Source organism: Lithobates pipiens, unplaced genomic scaffold (genome assembly GCF_037356315.1).
Source record: "Lithobates pipiens isolate NorthernLeopardFrog02 unplaced genomic scaffold, aLitPip1_a1.2 Scaffold_19, whole genome shotgun sequence".
NCBI classification, from domain to species: Eukaryota; Metazoa; Chordata; class Amphibia; order Anura; family Ranidae; genus Lithobates; species Lithobates pipiens.
The window spans coordinates 148,062,423-148,086,206 of record NW_027507764.1 but is presented as its reverse complement, the minus strand read 5'-3'; the positions used below and the strand labels follow the sequence as shown (position 1 = coordinate 148,086,206).

The following is a 23,784-nucleotide window of genomic DNA, read 5'->3' as shown; positions in this document are numbered from 1 at the left end:
GTTCTCGACCTTCCACATTTACGCAGACAAGCTTGAGCTTTGTGGTCATGTGACTTCATAGAAAACACTTAAAAGTGGTGTAGTACAAAATATTTGCAGAGCAAGAGGGGCAACGAGGAAGCAACATTTAAAAGGTGGTTTATTGTTTAGCTGTTCCTTCTAATTTAAAGTCCATATCCAGTTACTGAAGATGGCTGGAGCCTGAGAAGACTATTTGGACAGCCAATAGGAGGTGTCCTTGTCCCCCAAGCAGCAATGTGGGCATCCAAAGGTCCCAATAGGAGGTGTCCTTGTCCCCCAAGCAGCAATGTGGGCATCCAAAGATCCGAATTTTATTTTTTTCTGCAGAAATTAGAGGGTGGTGAGTGATATTGTTTGTTTGTGTTTAGGGTGGGGAATACCTGGGTGGAGCAGAACATTAAGGAGAGCTATAGGGAATATAACTAGAAGGAATGGTAGGGGGTAAGTCTAATGTATTATTTAAGCTTACCTCTATGCTGCCCTCCCCAAAAACTGCTTTCCTAAAACTGTGCCTCGAGCAAAGCTTTAACGGTTGCTCAATACTTCCAGGCCATGCACTTTTCTGTTTTCTGTCCCTGCAGTTTTATAAATGCAAGTAGTCACTTCAAAATAAGTCTATGGGGAGCTATTTGCAGTAACTAAGGCATAGACTGGAACCACGGAGATAGTGGAACCACTGTAGTTAGACTAGAATCGGATAACCAATTCTCGGAAAGGACAGTCTTTTGGTAAATGTAATTATCAAAGAACAGTTCTCTTCTGTTATCCTTTCTAGTTGCACTTTCAGGAGCTGTCTTTTAAAGTGGTAGTAAAATCCTGAAATCTAAAATCCGCTGACAGGGTTTGTATAATAGGAGAGATACTTCTTAAATGTCCCCCCTGCCTGTCAGCGGGTAATGTGATCTGAGCTGCACATGCACCGCTCAGACAACATTTATGGCCCACTCTCAGTGCCACAGTGATGTGACTCCCATGCACATGCGTGGGAGTGACTTTACCTGCGGCCTGGTTCTTCAAGTCGCTGAAGATAGGGAACACTGAAGGAAGACCGGTTGAAGATAGAAGCTGCCAGGAACCAGCAAGAGAATGAATGTTACTCATCTTAATTGCAGTCTACTTACTTAAGGACATAACCTATGGTCAGGCTATGGACATTTAAGTGTTTGTATATTATTAATAAGCCCCCCCCAGAACACCTGTTCTGTGTTTACAGTGGAGATTAGTAATTTAATGGGTGCAAGGAGACAGTTCCCCATATAAGAGACTCCAGAGCAAAAAGGGGGAAATGAACTAGTGCGGTACCCTGAATAGATAAGACATCCGATTAAAAAAATAAAATTTCTTTATTAATACATAATAAAAGTAGAGTATCTAAATACAATGATAATGGCTGTGAATAATTGTACAAGTTGATAACATGACACTGGTACTCACTGGTACCCATGATGGTGATTGGGATTGGGAGTTGTATGCTTTTCCTCAGTGCACAATCGTACTCAACATTTTTTTTTTTCGGCCATAAACCGCTTCTTCAGGAGGAGCACAATATACAGTCTTCTAATAGGGTGATAAGATTGACATGTTAATTACCAATCTGTAAAACTTATATGCAACAAGAAAAACAGTTAATTGAGGAAAAATAAAGATCACTTACCAGTGAAGACAGATAGGAGATCAAGGCCAAACAACAAGGTGATCAAATTTTCCCTACGGCAGACATGGGGGACTGGATCGGTGATGAATATAGCTAGGGCTGGTAAGCCACAATAGTAAAAAGTTTATACAAGAATATCAATAAGAATTGATGTTAAATAATTAGCCCAGTCAAACCCTGCTTGACCCGCAGGCCCCTCCTGCAAAATGACACGGTGTGGCTCCCATAACTGCGATACCTGACTCCTATGCGCATGCGCACATGCTCCACATGTGCATTGTGGGAGATCTGACTGGGTGACATCGAGTTGGGGACTATATCTGTCGCTGACTATATATGCCAATCTTATCACCCTATTTATATACTGTATATTGTGCTTCTCCTGAAGAAGCGGTTTATGGCCACAAAACATGTTGAGAGCGATCATACACTGAGGCAAATCATACAACTCCCAATCACCATCATGGAGTGTGTTTGAGTGCCAGTGTCATGTTATCAACTTGCGGCTTCACTCTCTGGTTCCCTATTGCACTATCCCACTGGTCCCTGTTGTTTTCTGGGACCTGTGTGTATCCCAGAATACAGCGGGGGCGGGGGGGTGGCATAGATACCCGTGGGTGGCTTGGGTATCTATGCCCGGGAATGGGAGCAAAATGCCTGTATTGGACAGGTATTTGCTCCCCCCTCCCCCCTGAAAGGTGCCAAATGTGACACCGGAAGTTCCATTTTTGGGTGGAACTCCGCTTTAAAAGCATATCTAATGCCTTAGATTTGGTGACTGCATTTGTTTCCTATTGCCTGCATTAGTTTGCATTTTAACAATTTTTTACCTGGTGATCCTGCCAGTAACACATTCCTCTTCCTAGGACAAAAATGCTCACCACTTATCTATGAATTAATAGCATTGTCACCCTAAGCTGTTCCCCCTGTCTTCTTCCCCAGAGAATAGGAACAGGGCTGTAACACTGCTTGAGATTTTGGTGCATTACATGCATAGTGCTCAAGATGTTAGGAGCTCACTGAATTTCTAACAGGATTATAATGTTTTTTTGTTCCTTAGTATAACAAATGAAAGGATGCAAACAAAAGACAGTCATTATTAGCGTTTATATACACTATACATATTTTTTTTTTTTTTTACTACATTACACTCATTTAAATAAAATTAATAAAAAAAAAAAAATAAATCCAGTCTACAAAGAACAATGTTAGGACGCACTTCATGTGTCTAACATACTAAGGCATTTAGTGTCTCTACTTGATTATGTAAGGTATTAGATCTTTTTATATTTCTTTCTTTGTATATTTTTTGCTGCTCTCTAATTTAGAATAAAAAAAAATAGTATGCCTTCTCCAACCAGTTATTAGCTCACACTAGTCATTCAATAATTATCATTCATTTCTTTATTGCTCTACAGTTCTATAATTAACTTGGCCTGTAATTAGTACCACCTTGTACACCTTCTTAAAGTATATAGAGATACCAAAATATTAGTACAGCAGGTTACTAAAGCAACATTTAAGCAAATTCATATAATTTGCTGTAATCTAAAAATATTTATGTTAAAAAAAAAAAAAAAAAAATCACATCACCAGACTCATTTAGAGAAAGAGAAAAAGACCAATGGAGGTGAATTTTTTTTTGAGTTTTACATGTAAAAATTGTCTTACAAAGAATCAGTCAATCGATTCTTCCCAGATAGAGGAAGCTCCACTACTGACTATTGTATTCAGCAGCTGCGGCATGAACACTACACAATGTTAAAAAATGCCATAAAAATATACAAGTTTCGGGGGAAGTTGAGTGGCTGTTTTTTGCTTCGGAAACATAGAGAAGTGATGGCAGAAAAAAGACCAAGTGGTTTCTTCGAGTCTGCCTTTTTTTTTTGTTTTTTTAATACACTGCATTTTTTTTTCTCTGTAACTTAAAAAAAAAGATTAAAGATCTATGTTTGTCCTATGCATGTTTGAAACTACTTACTGTTGACTGACACTACCTCTGCTGGAAGTTTAATCCAAGCATCAACTACCCATTCAGTAAAATAATGCTTTCTAAGCCCTTGTACACACGGTCGGAGATTCCGACAACCAAATCCGTCTGAGTAGTTCCCACGGATTAATTCCAGAAGAGGTCCGGAAGTGATGTTGCATATACACGGTCGGACTAAGTTGTCGGAAAATCCGATTGTACATAACGTGATGACATTTTTTTGTTACGACGGGACTACGTTCAGGCTAGTAGCCAATAGCTTTGGTCTAGGAATTTGATCTGAGCATGCGTGGCACTTTGTCCGTTGGAGTAGGCTACATATGATCGGAGTATGTCCGATCGGAGCATTTTGTCGGAAAATTTTACCGGCAAGTAGGAAAAGTTGGTCCGTCGGATATTCCGACGGAAACAGTCTGATGCAGACCACACACAGTCGGAATATCCGACAAAACGGTCCGATAGGACACATTCTGTCGGAATCTCCGACCGTGTGTACAAGGGCTAAGATTAGTTTTGAACTTTCCTCCAGTTTGAGGTCATCTCCCCATGTTCTTGATCCTGGTTTCATATTGAAAATACTGCCCTCTTGATCCTTATTCACCCCATTGATGTATTTGAAGATTTCAATCATGTTTCCCCTTTCCCTTCTAGCCTCCAGACTGTACATATTAAGTTCCTGAAGTCACTCTTGATATGTTTTATCCCTATTCACCATTTTGGTTAGCTGTCTCTGGAATCATTCTTATGAATATCTTGTAAGGTCTACAGAACTGGGCACGATATTGTAAATGAGGTCTCGCTAAAGATCCATGTTGGGGAATCAGGACCTCCTTCCTCCTACTGGCAACTACCAGCTGGGGACCAACAACATCATAAGTCAAGGTGTATATGGCCAGCACACTATGGATCTGCAAGATAATGTGCAGATGTTTATTAACCGTTTCCCGCCGCCGTATGCCAAATTATGTCCTCGACTTTGAGCGGGGATATCTGAATGACGCCTGTAGCTACAGCCATCATTCAGATATCGTCTTTTAGAGCCGGTGAATCAGCCGACGAATCTGTGCACCATAAGAACAATCATAGTGGCTGTTCCACTGCTTGATAATTCGTACGGGAGGTGAGAGGGGACCCCCCCTCCCGCCGCCCTCCGGTGCTGCTCCCGATTTACCGCTGGCCCCGGATGTTCAGAACAGAGATTACCAGCGGACCCAAAACTTTTTGGGAAAAAAAGTGTCAAGCTAAAATAAAGTAAAATTAACAATAAAATAAATAAATAAATAAAGCACCCCTGTCCCCGTGAGCTCGCACGCAGAAGTGAAAGCATACGTAAGTCCCACCCACATATGAAAACAGTGTTCAAACCACACATGTGAGGTATCACCACAAATGTTAGAGAGAGAGCAATAATTTTGGTCCTAGACCTCCTCTGTAACTTAAAACATGTAACCAGTAAAACATTTTAAATCATCGCCTAAGGGGATTTTTAAGTAGCGAAGTTTGGCCCCATTCCACGAGTGTGTGCAATTTTGAAGCGTGACATCTTGGGTATCTATTTACTCAGTATAACTTCATCTTTCACATTATGCAAAAACATTGGTCTAACTTTACTGTTTTTTTTTTTTTTTTTTAAACACAAAAGTTTTTTTTTCCAAAAAAAATTTCTGCGCAAATACTGTGCGAGATAAAAAGTTGAAATGACCGCCATTGTATTCTCTAGGGTCTTTGCTAAAAAACATATATAATGTTTGGGGGTTCTATGTAATTTTCTAACAAAAAAAAATATTTTTACATGTAGGAGAGAAATGTCAGAATTGGCCTGATAGGCAAGTGGTTAAAGTAATCACATCACGGCAGTAAGAGTGCAACATTTTGGAGCCAACCAGGACTCCTTCATCAGGCATGCAATAATTATCATTAGAGTGATCATCACATACCTGATGAAACGGTACAGCATGGTCCTGAAGTATTTCACCTTTAATGCTGTGATATGATCACTTTAACCACTTGCCAACCAGGCCAATTCTGACATTTCTCTCTTACATGTAAAAAATCATAATTTTTTTGCTAGAAAATTATATAGAACTCCCAAACATTATGTATGTTTTTTTTTTTTTTAAACAGGGACCCTAAAGAATACAATGGCGGTCATTGCAACTTTTTATCTCGTACAGTATTTGCGCAGCAATTTTTCAAGCGTGTTTTTTTGGGGGGAAAAAATGGTTTCATGTGTTAAAAAAAAAAAACAGTAAAGTTAGTCCAATTTTTTTGCATAATGGGAAAGATAAAGTGTTACTAAACCCAGGACCCTGCATTCACTATATCTGGTGCAGATATAGGGAATGCAGGGTCCTGAGTTTAGTAACACTTTAATACAGTGGTGCTGCCGAATAGTGACTGCATGCGATCATTTTCCAGCCATCTCAGCCAATTTTTAAAACCAGTTTTATCAAGTCAGGTGGTGCTGCAGGGCAGCCTAAGAGCCCATTCACAACACCTGAGCGTAGTGGAATTGTGGCCAGAATCACACGTTTCTGCCTGCGATTCCAAAATCATAAGAAAGCTTGCAATGCGCTTGTGGTGTTGTTATTTCTTAATGACGCCCCAAATGCGGTTAGATTTTGCTGTTATTGTCATGCGATAAAACACACAAAAATCGCAACAGAACACACAATGCCAAAATTTGGTAGCATGAGCTGCTTTGGTGGGTTTTTGGAGCAGAGGGAGGCCCATTGAAAATAAATGGTGCTGCTCCAAATACGTGTAAAAAAAAGCGAATCGCCAATCTTGCTCAAGTGTGAACTGGTCCTAAATTCAAGCCATCTATGGTCAGCCATAGAATTTGATTCTCCATACTACAATAGCACTTAAAGCATGTTAAATCAGGCCCTTAAACAATACTATTCATGTCATTTTAGCTTGTCCTAATTGTTTATAGCAACTTGGGAATTCAGTGCCTGACTTTGGAAGCTCAGGGAATGTCAGGTAGCTTTCTATATAACATACCTTTTGGTTCCTGTAGTATTGTTATGATCTTTTCACTGTTAATTGGGGTACTGTTATAGTAAATCATCTGTGCCTTCATAGAGCTTTGCATAAGCATTCCCCCACACTCCTTAAGATCTTTGACATATTGTACATATAGCACATAATAAACTGAACTATTTGAGATTTTATGTCACTGATCTATAATACATAGTACATAATGTCAAAAGTAGAAAAACATCGACAAAGTTGTAAATTTATTTAGACATTAAAACCTGAAAAGTCACAACTAAATTAGGTTTTACTAGATGCCTTCAGGAGGCAAGGGTACTTTCACAGTGAACTTCTCCTTTTGCTCCCTTTGGTCTGGTTAATATACCAATAAAAGTGTTTTGTATTTTCTGTTTAATATGTAGAAAAAGGTCATTTGATTCTGCCAGTAATGCAGTGAGCTTTTAACTCACTGTAGTAAGCTGGTAATTCTATACTGATATCGCAAACATTGTTATTAGTCCTTCTTCAGTTCTCCCTGTGAACTACAGAACACCTCTCCACTACAGTATTAAGATGGGTGGAAAGTACTCTGTAGTCTTAACACACTTCCTGACCTAAGGTAACAAGGCTACTCTAAAGAAGCCGTAACCGAGAATTGTCACAGTAATACAGGAAGTGTGTTACTGGTAGAGTTACCATGTGAAAATAAAGGAAAGAAAGCCTAAAAAGACTAAAACCAATGAAGCCACCACTTCTAAGGCCTGGTAGGCTTCAGTTTATTACGTTTTTGTTCTTGGGTTTAGATGCACTTTAAATGAAGCCCACTTGAGCATTCAGTGTCCCATTATCCCAAAATAAAGACAATGCTGAAATAGTTTGAAATTCAGAACATAAATGTCTTAGAATGGCATAGTCAAAGCTTATGTCTCAATTAAGGATCAGTGGCAAGATTGAGAATTGTTGTTCACCAACAAGCTCTGTTCAAATTCATAGAGCAAGACAAATGTTGCCAGCATGAATAGGCAAAAATGTCAGGAATCAATTGTGTAAAGCTTGTAGTAACTTACCTTATACGACTTGCATCTTCAGGGAGAGAATACTTATGGAGCCAACAGTTATGGCACATATAGTGCAGATAGAGCAAATAATGGTGTGTCATCCTCTCTATTCTACAACCTAATCTAACCTAGAACCCCCCACCCAGGTGCTTACCTTCCTCTTTTAAAAGCAGCAGGCTCTTTGAGTGTTTACATCCTCATGCCTGAAAATTTCCACCTCTACATATTTTGAGCCTTACCTCCCCTTCTTCTTGGACATTAGAGTTGCAAAAGGTACAGCTTCTTTCAAATCAATGAGGAGTTAGTGCACATAGGAAGCCATTGCTGGAGAAGAATTAGTCTACTTTCACAATGAGGTGCTTTACGGGTGCTAAAGAGCAAAAAATAGCGACTGCAAATTGCCTGTAAAGCACCTCTCCTGTCACTCCAGTGACTCCAGGGAAAGCGGGGCACTTTAACCCCCACTAGTGTCTGAAAAGGGGTTAAAGGTGCCCTTATAGCCCGAACATGGTTAGGTTGGGGACTGGGGAGGATGGGCTGGGTTTTTAAAAGAGAAGTTTTATGTTAAGGAAAAGGAGCAACACTTTGTATTCTGCCAAGGGCTTTTTTTTATGTGAAACAGAACACAGTAAATGGACAATTGTCCAATATAGATCCTACTACCTTAAAGTGGAAGTAAACCCATCGATTTAAACAGTTAAAAAAAAAAAAAGGCATGCCGGGAATGCTAACTGCACATTGGCTTTGCTCTCAGCCAAACTATCAAACCATCCAATGGCTGGTGTCATAACGAATCACATGTGCACCACCATAGCAGTTGAAGATTAAACAGAGGCAAAGATAGCAGCTTCCTTGGCTGAAAACGACAGGGGAGTTTACTTCCACTTTAAGTAAAGCTGATCACAGTTCAGTGTTCAATATTCCTAGATTATCTAGGGAGAGTTCTATAGATGTGCTTGTTCTGTAACAATTTTAGCAAAAGACACTAACATCATTTATATGGCTTTTGCATCATTTCAGTATTGCCTATTTATATATTACACATAAATTATATTACACTGTGTTTTGTAATGAGAACATTGCAGTATCTATGGGATTAGTTTGTTGAAGCATCCCCTAATGATTCTTCACATAAATCACCAACATAAATCTACCAGCAACCCTATCACACGTTCCAATAAAATTCCCATATCCCTTCAATAAAAAGCCTATTTTCAAATATTAGGAGACAATTTGCCATTTGTTTTATGGCTTCCACGTTTTCCATATTGAATGCATTTGTTTTCAGAAAAACCAAACCTGCAGCTGTATCCCTACTCTAGTCTGTTGTCAAACTTAATCAAGCTCTCATTTTAGTTATAGGCTGAAATGTTTTCTATTAAATAATGTGGAAATCTGATTGTGTCAGTATTGCAGGGCATTAATCTAGCCATAATTCCTTGTCTTTTACACATTCTACTTTCAAATGCCATAGGGTGTAGGATAAATAACATAAAATAAACATTTTAAGACAATTATGTGTTCTATAAAACTATTAATACACAGATGTAACAAGATGCATTACTCTGTCTTGGGTGATATATTTTGGGCTGTTTTGTGATTTATTGTGCCAAGTCTGCTTGTTTTGGTTTTTTACATCATCAGAAGTTTAACTACTTTTTTGGGTTTGCTTTATATACTCACCTACTTCATCCTTAGGTGAGACTTGCTGGAAATAAAGACCTGTTCACACAGTAACACAGAGGCCCCCTCCCACTTGTCCAGAACTAACCCAGAATGGAAAGTTTCATCTGGTGATGACATATGTTATTGTTTTTAGCCATAAAATAGAATGTTTTTTCTTTTTTGGAAGCTGCTGTACAAAATGGTTGCACTCTAGTCTACTTAGGGATGTAAGCAGTACTGGGACAGGTTCATCCAGCACCCAGGGCAAGAATGCAGAACTGCGCCTCCTTCTTCTCAGCTAATCGGTTGCATTGAATGGATTTAACGCCTTTTTCTGCCCCCTTGTTCCAACTGCCTATGATTGCCATTTAGTGCATGCTGCACATGTATGGACAGTCATACTTTTCTCGCAGCTAGAAGGTAATTGTTTATACATTATGGGTTTTTTTGTCAGCTGTGGGCAGATAAAGTCGAGATTGCATGTTGGGGCACGCTGTGACAACCCACTGGTTGCCTCCCACTTATATATACCATATAATAGGGTCAACCCATACCACTGTGCCAAAGATGACTGCCCCTCCTGCCCAACCCTTGTCCCAGCCCTGGTTGTAAGTAATAGAAAAACAGTAGATTGCTAGAATTATGTAATTTTTTTAGGAAGTCAGTCAAATTACCATGGTGGTACATTGCGGGAAAACTTAAAATAGGCCTATCATGTTTTAAACATTCTTTAACCTGTTTTATTTTGCTTTGTGAATAAATAAAAAAAAAATTAAGAAATCCAAATAGCAAAATGTGTATAATTATTTATAATGTTCTCTTTTTTATTTTAATAGGAACATCAGTTGATGACAAAAGAAGTTACCCATCCTCCGATTCAGAACAAATCTTTATATCATACAGGTACCGCTTAACAGCTTCAAATGTGTTATAATTTGTAGGTATTAAATTATAATTATTTTCCTCAAAATTCTACAAACAATACCCCATAATGACAATATGACAGAAGTTTATTTGAAATTTTTGCAAATTTCTAAAAAGTAAAAAAAATAAAAAGTCACATGTGCAGAAGTATTCACAGCCTTTGCTATGACACTCAAAATTTAGCTCAGGTGCATTCAGTTTTCACTGATCATCCTTGAGATGTTTCTACAACTTGAGTCCACCTGGGGTATATTCAGTTGACTGGATATGATCTGAAAAGGCACACACCTGTCTATATAAGGTCGCAAAGTTAACGGGACATGTCAGAGCAAAACCAAGCCATAAAGTCAGAGGAATTGTCTATAGACTTCAGAGACAGGATTGTATCAAGGCACAAATCTGGGGAAAGGTACAGAAAAATCTCTGCAGCACAGTGGCCTCCGTCATCCGTAAATGGAAGAAGTTTGGAAACACCAGGATTCTTCCGATGGTCAGTCTGACAGAGCTCCAGAATTTCTCTGTGGAGGCAGGAGAACCTTCCAGAAAAAAAACATCTATGTAGCACTCAACCAATCAGACCTGTATGGTAGAGTGGCCAAACGAAAGCCACTCCCCAGTAAAAGGCACCAAACAGCCCGCCTGGAGTTTTCCAAAAGGCACCTGAAGGACCCTCCAGATCATGAGAAACAAAATTCTCTGGTCTGATTATACAAAGATCAAACTCTTTGGCCTGAACGGCAAGCATCATGTCTGGAGGAAACCAGGCACCGCTCATCACCTGGCCAATACCATCCCTACAATGAAGCATGGTGGTGGCAGCATAATGCTGTGAAGATGATTTTCGGCGGCAGGAACTGGGAGACTAGACAGGATCGAGGGAAAGATGAATGCAGCAATGTACAGAAACATCCTTGATGAAAACCTGCTCCAGAGCGCTCTAGACCTCAGGCTGGGGCGAAGGTTTATCTTCCAACAGGACAACAACCTTAAGCACACAGCCAAAATAACAAAGAAGTGGCTGCGGAACAACTCTGTAAATGTCCTTGAGTGGCTCAAAATTTAGCCCGATTGAACATCTCTGGAGAGATCTGAAAATGACTGTGCACCGATGCTTTCCAGCCAACCTGATGGACTTTGAGAGGTCCTGCAAAGAAGAATGGGAGAAACTGCCCAAAAATAGATGTGCCAAGCTTGTAGCATCATACTCCAAAAAGACTTGAGGCTGTAATTGGTGCCAAAGGTACTTCAACAAAGTATTGAGCAAAGGCTGTGAATACTTATGCACATGTGATTTTATTTTTATTTTTATGCATTTGCAAAGATTTCAAACACATTTCTTTCACATTTTCATTGTGGGGTAGTGTTTGTAGAATTTTAAGGTAAATAATGAATTTAATCCATTTTGAAATAAGGCTGTAACATGACAAATACTCAGGTCAGTGAATCAAAGTTTTGAAGTCAGAGACAGCTGGGCATACAGCATTTTCGGAATGGGTATGCAATGACAGACTACATGTTTTCCTCAGTACATGTTTTCTTTAAGCCATTCCACTTCTTTAAGCTCCCCCACTCTTAGCCTCTCTTCCTTGTGCCAGCACCAGTCTTGTCAAGGGTTTAACTATAGCCGTGACAGGACATGCAACTTCTAGGGGGTCCAGAACCACAGAAGACCCAGCGCTATCTGGTTACACAATAGTTTATTCAGGTAACTGTTGAGTTAAATATATATAAAGTTTGGGAACTCTTATATGATTGGTATGGACAAAATTTGTTTTCTGTATCACTAGTGTAATTGCTTTTGAAAATTATAAAAATATGCCAAGTCTCTTATTTATTAGTCCTTTCACACCTATTTATTTTTATATGGTATTGTACAGTAAAAAGTGCATTATCTTATGATAAGACAGAACATTGTGCAATGCCATTTATTTATATAAGCAGCACAAAGGCAATAGTATAATAAGTGCCAAAATGATACAGGTCTAGTTTTCGGTCCTTTGCCATACATTGATGACCGATTTAAGAAAATGTACTGGCTGCCTTAATGAAACACACGTTAACGTTATGTGAAGTACTTTATCAGAGATATTTCAAATCCAACAATGCCCTTTTAAAAGTAAGTGCACAGATAAAACTGTTTTCAAATGTACAGTACATTGTCTCTCATAATGCTGTACAGACTTTATTTCCACAGTTTCCCTTCACTTAAAGTGGTTGTAAGTGAAAAAACAACAAAACATATCCTTCTCTAGTGTTTAATCCAAAGCACCTAGTGTCGTTCCTATCTCTTCCCTCTGCTATCTGCATGAGCCACTTTTGACCGGTTATGCCGACACTACAGAAATCCAGAGGATGGCCCTGCCCCTCCCCCCTTTCCCAAGCCTACAGCAGGTGATTGACTACCCCAAATGTGCATGTTTGTTGGGGGGTGGCCTTTCCCTCCACTCAGGTCTCAGATTACACTCAGCACCTTGCTCTATGCTGTGCAGTGTGTGATATCAGATTCACACCCCCTGCCTTTTAAAGCTGAAAAATGATGTGTAAACAGTGCTTTAGGAGGCTTTAGAGGAGATGGGGGCTGGAGTAAAAAGCGTATGTTAGGAGAATTTGTTTCATCTTAGTGTATCACCTGAGGCCAGTCAATTCAGTGCATATGTGTAAGGGTTTACAACCACTGTAACAAGATGCTATTGGGCTTTAATAAAAGCCATTGCTGTCATGTTCTTAACTAATCCACATTTAATAAATTATATGATGTATATACCATATATAATAGTTTATTACTTTGACCTATGCCCTAAATCAGATTTAAAAATCACTGATGTGTAATGCTGTGATACAATAGTTCTTGTGTATTAAGGACTAATGCACAGTCCTAACAAAAGATATTCCAAAAATCTAGGACTGGTTGATAGGGACAGACACAACTAAAGATTGATGTTCAGGTAGACCTCGTCCAACACAAAAGCCTAAATGTGTGTCTCTTGTACAAATGTTCCATTGAAAAGCCACTGTATATTATTTTTCTAACAGTGTTTTTCAAGGTGGATAATTCCAAGCTCCTCTTATGGCTTATTTACAGAGGGAGATTGTTTGGTGTATAACTGCATTGTGATGCATGTGTTTTTTAGAACTAGTAGCTAGAAGGACAGTCAAAAATGAACGGATGTGTCTGCAGCTTCAAGGTTCAAATCATCCTACAGCATTACATTGTGGTAAACTATAAATGTACTTTGCACAATGCATTACTGAAGCCTATTGGAGCCAATCGATAGATTGTGTTACTACATTACCATGACATCTGCACATATACTGCTTGGTAACCAAACAGGTTAATTTGAATGTCAACCTCTACAGCTGCTTATACTTACCGTTTCTAGCTCCCCTATAGCTATGTTCTATTATAGCTGCAAGAATAAGAAACCCAAGTTGAAGTTACAAATCCCGACTTGCAGCTTTTAGAGGGTTGAGTACCCTTTTGTGACAACCCTGGATCCCCAAGTAGCCAGTTTCTCAGCACCAGCGCTGTCACGTGAGAAGTAAAGTCTTACAAGTGGACTTACATGCTCCTCCATAACCAGAATTGCTGGGCATTTCACTTAGCAACTGGTGGCTGAACAGGACAGCAAGGAATTGAATGGAAGCTAAGTATGACAAAGTATGCCACAATACACACCATCCACCAGTTATGTCATAATGATGAAATCTCTACATCTACCTGGGGAGGCACCATCTGTTTATCGCACATATAGAGATGTTGGGACGCATTATCTTTGTAGCAATTTTTATTTTAACGCTTGTACACAAACTTTTTCCCTGTGGTCTGCTCCTTATAAGAATAGGATGTTGCATCTGTTCCCTGCCGGCTCTAAGACTGAGAACAAGCAATCAAAAGCCGCTGATCACTCGGTTCTCATAGCTCCCTGAGCAGAGAGCTGGTAAATGTCAGTCACTGGCTCCCTGCTCTGACCCCCCCCCCCCCCCCCCCCCCCACACACACACACACACACTCACTGGAGTAATGGACTGTGGAGGGGGCAGGAGCGGCTGGCTCAGGCTGTCAGCGGCTCACTGAGAGGCTGAACCAGGTGCCAGTCCAGGATTGTGGCGGATCCCTTATTCTCGAGATCTTGCCCCAGGCTGGACCAGCTCTCTGTCATCAGCGGGTGATCCACAGGAGAAGTACAGCCAAATGAGCTTTTGCTGTACTTCTCCTTTAACATGCTTTTGATTTTTTTTGTGTACATTGACTCAGGTCAGGACTCTTCCTGAGCCATTAGTAGCTGACTTATTTGGCTTACATTAAAGACATCAACATGCTACTTAATAAATTTTTTTTTAAAAAACCTCCATTTTCATTCATACCTTGTTTTTAGAACCAGTGATGTCATCACATTCTCTGTGCTTCTCTGTATAATGCAGGCAGATCAAGGCTGGTGGGAAGGGCTGTACATATTTTCCTGAAAAAAATTACAGCATCCCACCTCAGTACTCCTCTCAAGAGCCCTCAGCCTGGTGCAGTTGACTGGCTCTTGGGAGGACTTATGCAAATATCAAAATGTCTTGATTGATGGATGTCAGTCTAGACTCTCTGGAGCAGGAGTCTCAAACTGGTGGCCCTCCAACTGTTGTGAAACTCCTAGTCCCATAATGCATCTGCCTGTGGGAGTCGTACTTGTAATTGCCAGCCTTGCAAAACCTCATGGGACTTGTAGTTTTGCAACAGCTGGGGGGCTGTCATTTTGAGACCCCTGCTTTAGAGGAATGGCCATTCCCAGGCAGAGTGTCCTATGTAATACCCATATGTGAGCCTTCACGATTGAAATAAATTTAGAAATAAAAGGTGTAAAAGGCTCTATTTGACTTGCTGCAGCTTCTAATGCACACTGCAAATCCAGCACGTAACGCACATGGTGTGAATCCAGCCTTACTGATGGATGGGGTTGTTTGGAATAGTTGTAATTGTTTTCAATCATGTGCATGAGCTTCTATAAATTATTACTATTGCTTAAAGTGACACTAAACAACATCCTTATCCTCCAAAAAAAAATTATTTATATATAGCCAATTTTTAATGGCGCTATAATCTAATTTTTTTATGAAATAATTTCTGTGTTTATCTGCCTTCTTTTAGCATCCTCCATGAGCTTACGATCCTCTTTTTCCTCCCTCTGCTGGTTACTTGGCATGAGCAGTGCCTGTTAGTTGCAGTCATGAGCACATTACACATCCCATAGTCCAGTGGTCATCAGCCCTGTCCTCCGGGCCCACTAACAGGCAAAATGTATATATATTACCTTGGGGAGATGCAGACTAGAATACTGCAATCACTGAGCAGCAAATTATATCACCTGTGATTTATTTCAGTTATCCTACAAACCTGGCCTGTTAGTGGGCCCTGAGGATAGGGTTGATGACCCCTGCCATAGTCCATCTCAGGAGCAAATGAGAAAGTGGCTATGTTCCTACATACAGTGAGACCATGGTGAATTAACATAGCCGCCTTCTAACAGCAAATTGGATTAGAGCAGCAAAAAAAAAAAATAAAAAAAAAATAAATGAATGTGGGGATTTGGAGAAGGCTGAAATTTAGGACTACATATTTGAATATAACTTTTTTTTTTTTAAACTGGAGTTTTGTGTCACTCTGAATAGTTTTATACATATATTGTATGTATATATATATCTATATATATATATATATAGATATATATCATACCGCCCAACATTTAAAGATGGGAATGAGGGACACCTGCTAGCAAATGTATGTAGGCATAGGACATGCCTCCTGCCACCTTAAAGGAGAATTAACCAAAAAAAAAGGTTATTTAATTCCACAAGGTCTTTTTTTTTTTTTTTTTACCACTACTATTCCTTTATATTGGCTTTTAAAATTTACAAATGCAGCAATTTAGAAATTGGATGAAAGGTTTAGCACTGAGAAACACTTTTTGAAAGATAAAAAGTGCATTTTATATACAACTATATGGATCAGACCAAAATGTGGGGCAAATGAGGAGGAAATCAGGGACAGTTGGGAGCTATGTATGTGTGTATATGTGTGTATATATATATATATATATATATATATATATATATATATATATATATATATATATATATTATATTATTATTATTATTATTATACAGGTTTTATATAGCGCCAACAGTTTGCTCAGCGCTTTACAGCATGAGGGCTGACATTACAGTTACATTACAATTTGGTACAAGAGGAATCAGATGGTCCTGCTCATTAGAGCTTACAATCTAAAAAGGAAGAGTCAATTGATACAAAAGGTAATAGCTGTGGGGGATGAGCTGATGGAGAAAGTAAAACAGTGTTAGTTAGAAGCAGGATAGGCTTCTTTGTAGAGAAGGGTTTTCAGTGACCGTCTAAAGATGGATAGATTAGGGGACAGTTGGACAGATTGGGGTAGGGAGTTCCAAAGGATGGGAGAAGCTCTGGAGAAATCTTAGAGGTGAGCATGGGAGGAGGTGACAAGGGAGATAGAGAGCAGGAGGTCTTGGGATGACCGAAGAGAGCGGCTTGGTTGGTATATATATATATATATATATATATATATATATATATATATATATATATATATATATATATATATATATATAATATATCATTTTATTTTATTTTTTTAGCAGTGCAGATACTTTTGATACAGTTGGTACTTTTTGTGTGGTTTGATTGGAAAACTAAGTACAGGTTCACTTTAGGTACATTAAAGTAAAAAAATATGCCCAGAATATTTCGTTGTCATAACAAAAAAATTGTGCTGTTTGACACGTGAGCATGTTACTACAGATGCACTGCGAACCAGTCCTAAGACTTATTAGTAATACAATTGCTGCAATAATATTCTTCATCATACATTTTTTCAGAAACTCCCTAACCCCCCACCTCCACTAATCTGGCAGTTTTCCATGAAATCCCTTGTGAATTCACTGAAGCCAACAGCAAATCCTGACAGATGGGACTAGTAAGAACAGTAAAAATGAGGGCATTGCTGGACAAATGATGTGACTGTGGCTCTATGTATCATTCTTGCAGCCATAGTGTAGTTTTGCCTACTGACTTGTCTCATCAGCTTTGTAAAACTAAAATGAATCATTTTAAATTGAGTTCCTCCTTTCAGTGATCTGGGAGATCAGTGCATTTTCTAATTTACTTCTCACTGTTCTACTCTATATTTGATAGCTTGATACAAATAAAATAATTTACTGTTGAAATGGTGTGCCTTAAGCGCCCTCCACACTAGTGCATTGTGACATAATGTAAAAACAAACTTTGCCGCAGGGCATGAATCAGAATGCGTTGCTGTATAATTCATTCTGAAGAACACCCTTATGCACTTACCGTGTAGCTCACCACAATGCACAAATGTGAACCGTCAGTGTGTTGTGGGGAGCTGCATTGTAAAAAATTCTACACGTCAGGTTTAATGTACATTGCGGGGCTTTGGCAGCCCGTTATTTCTGCGTATTGCAATGCACAAATACTGTATATATTGAAGTATAACATGCACTTTTCCCCCCTTAAAATAGGGGGAAAATTGTGTGTGCATGTTATACGCCAATATAGGCTTCCACCAAAGGGAAGGAAGGAACGAGTGCCGCGGAAATATACAGAGCCGGATCTCCTGTATACTCGGCTCGCAGTCACACTCAGTTCCGCCCCCTTGGACGGTTCCTAGCATTGACATACCAGTATTGGACCTGTGTTATGTCCATCATAAGATCTGGGCCAAGGGGCGGGACTCGGCGTGACGCCGAGCCGAGTACACAGGAGATCTGGCTCTGTCTATTTCGGCAAGGCTGTAGATGGACACTGATCCGGCTGCGGGGAGGAGCAGTACTGCAGATGGGCACTGATCAGACTGCAGTGAGGAGCAAGGCTGCAGATGGGCACTGATTAGACTGCAGTGAGGAGCAAGGCTGCAGATGGGCACTGATTAGACTGCAGTGAGGAGCAAGGCTGCAGATGAGCACTGATTAGACTGCAGTGAGGAGCAAGATTGCAGATGGGCACTGATTCGACTACAGTGAGGAGCAAGGCTGCAGATGGGCACTGATTCGATTGCAGTGAGGAGCAAGGCTGCAGATGGACACAGATCAGGCTGCAGAGGGGCACAGATCAGGCTAGACTGAAGCTGCAGATGGACACAGATCAGGCTGCATTGAGGCTGCAGATGGGCACTGATCAGGCTGCAGATGGGCACAGATCAGGCTACACTGAAGCTGCAAATGGGCACTACTCAGGCTGCATTGATGCTCACTGACCATTATTTTGCTTCAATGTGGTTTATTTAAAAAAAAAAACTTTTTTTTTTCTTGAAACTTTCCCCTTAAATTGGGGTGCGTGTTATATGCCGGTGAGTCTTATAGGCCGATAAATACGGTTCAATACAGCATGCTAGTATTAATAAGCCCTATAGAAAAGGAATACGTAGGTTGCCTTTACTAACCCCATTTTGCAAAAGCTCATTGCTTGTCTGCTATGCTGATTTCTTTACTTTCTAAGGCTGGATTCACACCTATGCATTTTTAGTGCTTATTGCAATTTGCAGATTTGCACTGCGGTCCATTTAACATTGTTTCCTATGGACCACGTTCTGTAGCACAAATCTGCAAAATGCAAAAATTGCATAGGTGTGAACCCAGCCTAAGTCACTGAGCTGCAACTAGTATGCAGTTCTGAGTTTCATCTTTTGTAGTATGCTAGGTAATGCATATCTGAACTCAACTGTTGTAGATTGCCAGTCCTTGGATTGGTTTGCTGCATTAGTTTTACTTCTTCAGCAAATACAAAAAAAACACCCATTGATGTTGCCAAAAGTACAGTGTCCTAGTCAGTTCCTGTGAGTTTAGCTGAAAGCACAAACCATGTTACAGTGTATTTTCCTTCTGTAAATTACTAATCCTCCACTCCCCATGTAAAGGGGATGAAGGGAAGAAGACATGTTTGAAGGTCAGTTAGTATGACAACTATGACTCCCTCCATAGATACAGAGCAGGTGATGAGTGGAGCCACCCTGGGACAGCAATTGTGTTATTTGGAGGATTACCAGGTAAAAATCAATGGAACATGTCTGAAAAGTTAAAACTAATGCGGGCAACACATCAAAGCTGCAGTATATTACATTATTGTTTTTTGGTTTTTGATAAACTTTAAGCGGTTTATAAATGTGGTAGAAATCAACTGTTGTACAGTAACTGTATATGGAATTTGTGCACAATATTACAAATAAAATAAAATAAAAATTGCATGCCCCTTCTTTAAAATGAAGCCCCTTTATCTAGACTTTAGGTCACTGGAAGAATCTTGAGAGTAGTGACTTTATTCTCAGCCAAAGAGAAGCATATTTCTTATTTGGTTGATTCATGTGATATGTTCATTCTAATGATATGCCCTCTTTAAAAGGTAAAGTGAAATGCTGTTCAGTCAGTTTTTTTTTTTATTATTTGGAACCTGCAAGTTTGAAAAAAAAAGTATGCTTTATGTAATTTGGAATTAATTGCTTAAAATATTTAATACATTTATTACATGATGTTCTTTGACATGCAGCTGGCACACCATGCTGGGATTTTCTGTAAGATATCTTAGAGCTGGCAGCATGCTTAAAAGCACCCTGTGTATAATTAACTCATATACTTTGACCTCTGTTAAAGGGGTTGTAAAGGTTCGTTTTTTATTTTCTAAATAGGTTCCTTTAAGCTAGTGCATTGTTGGTTCACTTACCGTTTCCTTTGCTTTCCCTTCTAAATGTTTTTTTTTTTCTTTGTTTTCTTTGTCCGAATTTCTCACTTCCTGTTCCTCCTTAGTAAGCTGTTCAGTAAGCTGTTCTGGCTGACTAAACACCACTCGGATGATGGTGTGAAGTTTACTGAGGAGAAACAGGAAGTGAGAAATTCAGACAAAGAAAAAAAACATTTAGAAGGGAAATCGAAGGAAAAGGTAAGTGAACCAACAATGCACTAGCTTAAAGGAACCTATTTAGAAAATAAAAAAAAAACAAAGCTTTACAACCCCTTTAAGAGAAATGAAGCAGGTGTGTTATCTCTTGGGGGACTCCCTCTGCAGTGTGATCTCACTGATATACATGTCTGCTTAGGGTGTCAGCTTGTCTAAGAGCTGTGTGACCAGCAAGCTTTTGACAAGCTTCCATCAGCTTTCTCTAAGCCTTTAAAGCAATTCTATGCAGTGAAAAATATAATAAAGAAAACATATAGCTGCTCACAGTACAGTTGACAAGGCTTTGTGAAACAGTATATTTTTTATAAATGTGCAGCACTGAGAAGACAAGTGAGGTGAAAAACACTTAATACATCTCACAAATGTATATCTCAGTATAAACCATAAAGTGCAAGGTGCAAAAATAAAAATAAAAAAAATATATTATTTCGAAAGCCCAGTTCATATTGTGAAGAGAATATATATATCGATCACCCATACGTGAATATCCACCACTAAAGGAGATAATGCGCTTACCGGCACATATGGACTCCTATACCATAGCACTGACTGTCAATAACGCTTATGTAGATAAGGAGTGTGGCAAGTAGAAGGCAGCTCTGAAGGTCTCACGTTTCAACCTCAAGGCCGGATCACCACTCACCATTTTTTATGTTAATTCCTTAGTGTTTTCCAAAGCTAAGCTACAGCTTGCACATCTGTCTGGGACAAACAGTTTAACCACTTGCCGCCCGCCCTATAGCAAATGGACGGCGGCAAAGTGGTTTCATAATCCTGACCGGATGTCATATGACGTGATCAGGATTATGAGCCGCTGCGCGCCCCCGGGGGCGCGCATCGCGGCGATCGTTGTTGCGGGGTGTCAGTCTGACACCCGGCAACTACGATCTCGGTAAAGAGTCTCCGACGGAGACTCTTTACCACGTGATCAGCCGTGTCCAATCACGGCTGATCACAGTGTAAATAGGAAAAGCCGGTGATCGGCTTTTCCTCACTCGCGTCTGTCAGACGCGAGTAGAGGAGAGCCGATCGGCTGCTCCTCTGACAGGGGGGGTCTGTGCTGATCGATTATCAGCACAGCCCCCCCGAGGATGCCCACACTGGACCACCAGGGACGCCACCAGACCACCAGGGATGCCAAGGACAAGGTATGCCACCCTAGACCACCAGGGATTCTAGTCAGTGCCACAATGGATGCCAATCAGTGCCCATAATGGATGCCAATCAGTGCCCACAATGGGCATCACTGATTGGCATGCATTATTGATTGGCACTGATTGGCATCCATTAGTGCAATATATTATAATACAATGCCGCCTATCAGTTCCCATCTGTGCCGCCTATCAGTGCCTACCCATGCCCACCTGTGCCGCCTACCCATTCCCACCTGTGCCACCTACCCATGCCCACCTGTGCCGCCTACCCATGCCCACCTGTGCCGTCTAACCCATGCCCACCTGTGCCACTTATCCATGCCAATCCGTGCCAATTTGTGCCACCTATCAGTGCCCATCCGTGTCGCCCATCAGTGCCACCCATCAGTGCCGCCTATCAGTGCCACATATCGGTGTCCATCAATGCCACCTCATCAGTGCCACTTCATTGGTGCCACCTCATCGGTGCCCATCAGTGTAACCCCATCAGTGCCCATCAGTGAAGGAGAAAACTTACTTATTTGCAAAGTTTTGAAACTGAAACAAAAAAAAAACATTTTTTTTTTCAAAATTTTCGGTATTTTTTTATTTGTTTAGCAAAAAATAAAAACCGTAGAGGTGATCAAATACCACCAAAAGAAAGCTCTATTTGTGGGAAAAAAATGATACAAATTTCTTTTGGGTACAGTGTAGCATGACCACGCAATTGTCATTCAAAGTGCGACAGCGCTGAAAGCTCAAAATTGGTCTGGGCAGGAAGGTGTTTAAGTGCCTGGTATTGAAGTGGTTAAACATTTCTAGACCAACCATTGCATTACTACACTGGAGATGCACAGAGGTAGCCTCCTGTGCAGTTTCAGTCTCTGGTTAAATCCAAGTCAGAGTGAATGCATTCCTGACACCAGAGCCATACCCTGTGTCACTGCAAAAAAAAACACAAGGGCCTTTCCCAGCTTTGCAAATCAGAAGGAGTGCTTGGAAGTTGAGAAACATCTGCCTGATGCAATGGTTGATATTTTGAAACTGTTTGTCCCAGACAGATGTGCATGCTGTGGCTCAGCTTTGGAAAACAATAAGGAATTAACATAAAAAATGGGGGGGGGGGGGTGATCCTGCCATGAGGTTGAGATGTGAGACCCTCAGAGCTGCCTTCTAACCCATACAACTGAGCTACATAAGCGTGAGACCATCAGAGCTGTCTTGTAACCCATAAATCTGAGCTATATAAGCGTGAGACAATCAGAGCTGCCTTGTAACCTATACGTCTGAGCTACATAAGCGTGAGACCATCAGAACTGCCTTGTAACCCATATGTCTGAGCTACATAAGCGTGAGACCATCAGAGCTGCCTTCTAACCCATACGTCTGAGCTACATAAGCGTGAGACCATCAGAGCTGCCTTCTAACCCATACGTCTGAGCTACATAAGCGTGAGACCATCAGAGCTGCCTTCTAACCCATATGTCTGAGCTACATAAGCGTGAGACCATCAGAGCTGCCTTCTAACCCATACATCTGAGATACATAAGCGTGAGACCATCAGAGCTGCCTTCTAACCCATACATCTGAGCTACATAAGCATGAGACCATCAGAGCTGCCTTCTAACCCATACAACTGAGCTACATAAGCGTGAGACCATCAGAGCTGTCTTGTAACCCATAAATCTGAGCTATATAAGCGTGAGACAATCAGAGCTGCCTTGTAACCTATACGTCTGAGCTACATAAGCGTGAGACCATCAGAACTGCCTTGTAACCCATATGTCTGAGCTACATAAGCGTGAGACCATCAGAGCTGCCTTCTAACCCATACGTCTGAGCTACATAAGCGTGAGACCATCAGAGCTGCCTTCTAACCCATACGTCTGAGCTACATAAGCGTGAGACCATCAGAGCTGCCTTCTAACCCATATGTCTGAGCTACATAAGCGTGAGACCATCAGAGCTGCCTTCTAACCCATACATCTGAGATACATAAGCGTGAGACCATCAGAGCTGCCTTCTAACCCATACATCTGAGCTACATAAGCATGAGACCATCAGAGCTGCCTTCTAACCCATACATCTGAGCTACATAAGCATGAGACCATCAGAGCTGCCTTCTAACCCATACTGTACGTCTGAGTTACATAAGCGTGAGAACCTCAGAGCTGCCTTCTAACCCATACGTCTGCGCTACATAAGCGTTATTGACTCTGTGCTACGGTCCATATGTTCCGGTAAGCGCATTATCTCCTTTGGTGGTGGATAGTCACGTATGGGTGATCGATACATGGATTGTTATTGCTGTCATCCAGAGTCATTGTGATCACACCGGGATTCTTTTTATTTTATTTTTATTTTTTTTTCAGATT

General features: G+C 40.5%; 1 protein-coding gene across 5 annotated transcripts in view; it reads left to right on the top strand.

Moving 5' to 3' along the window:
• TBC1D5 (TBC1 domain family member 5) overlaps positions 1-23,784 on the top strand; it is an 802,157-nt gene that overhangs the window by 361,224 nt on the left and 417,149 nt on the right. For all 5 annotated transcript variants that reach the window (XM_077491382.1, XM_077491385.1, XM_077491384.1 and 2 more), the window contains one exon: positions 10,204-10,270. In XM_077491382.1, coding sequence (XP_077347508.1) covers positions 10,204-10,270 — 67 coding nt within the window. The remainder of the gene's footprint in view (positions 1-10,203; positions 10,271-23,784) is intronic.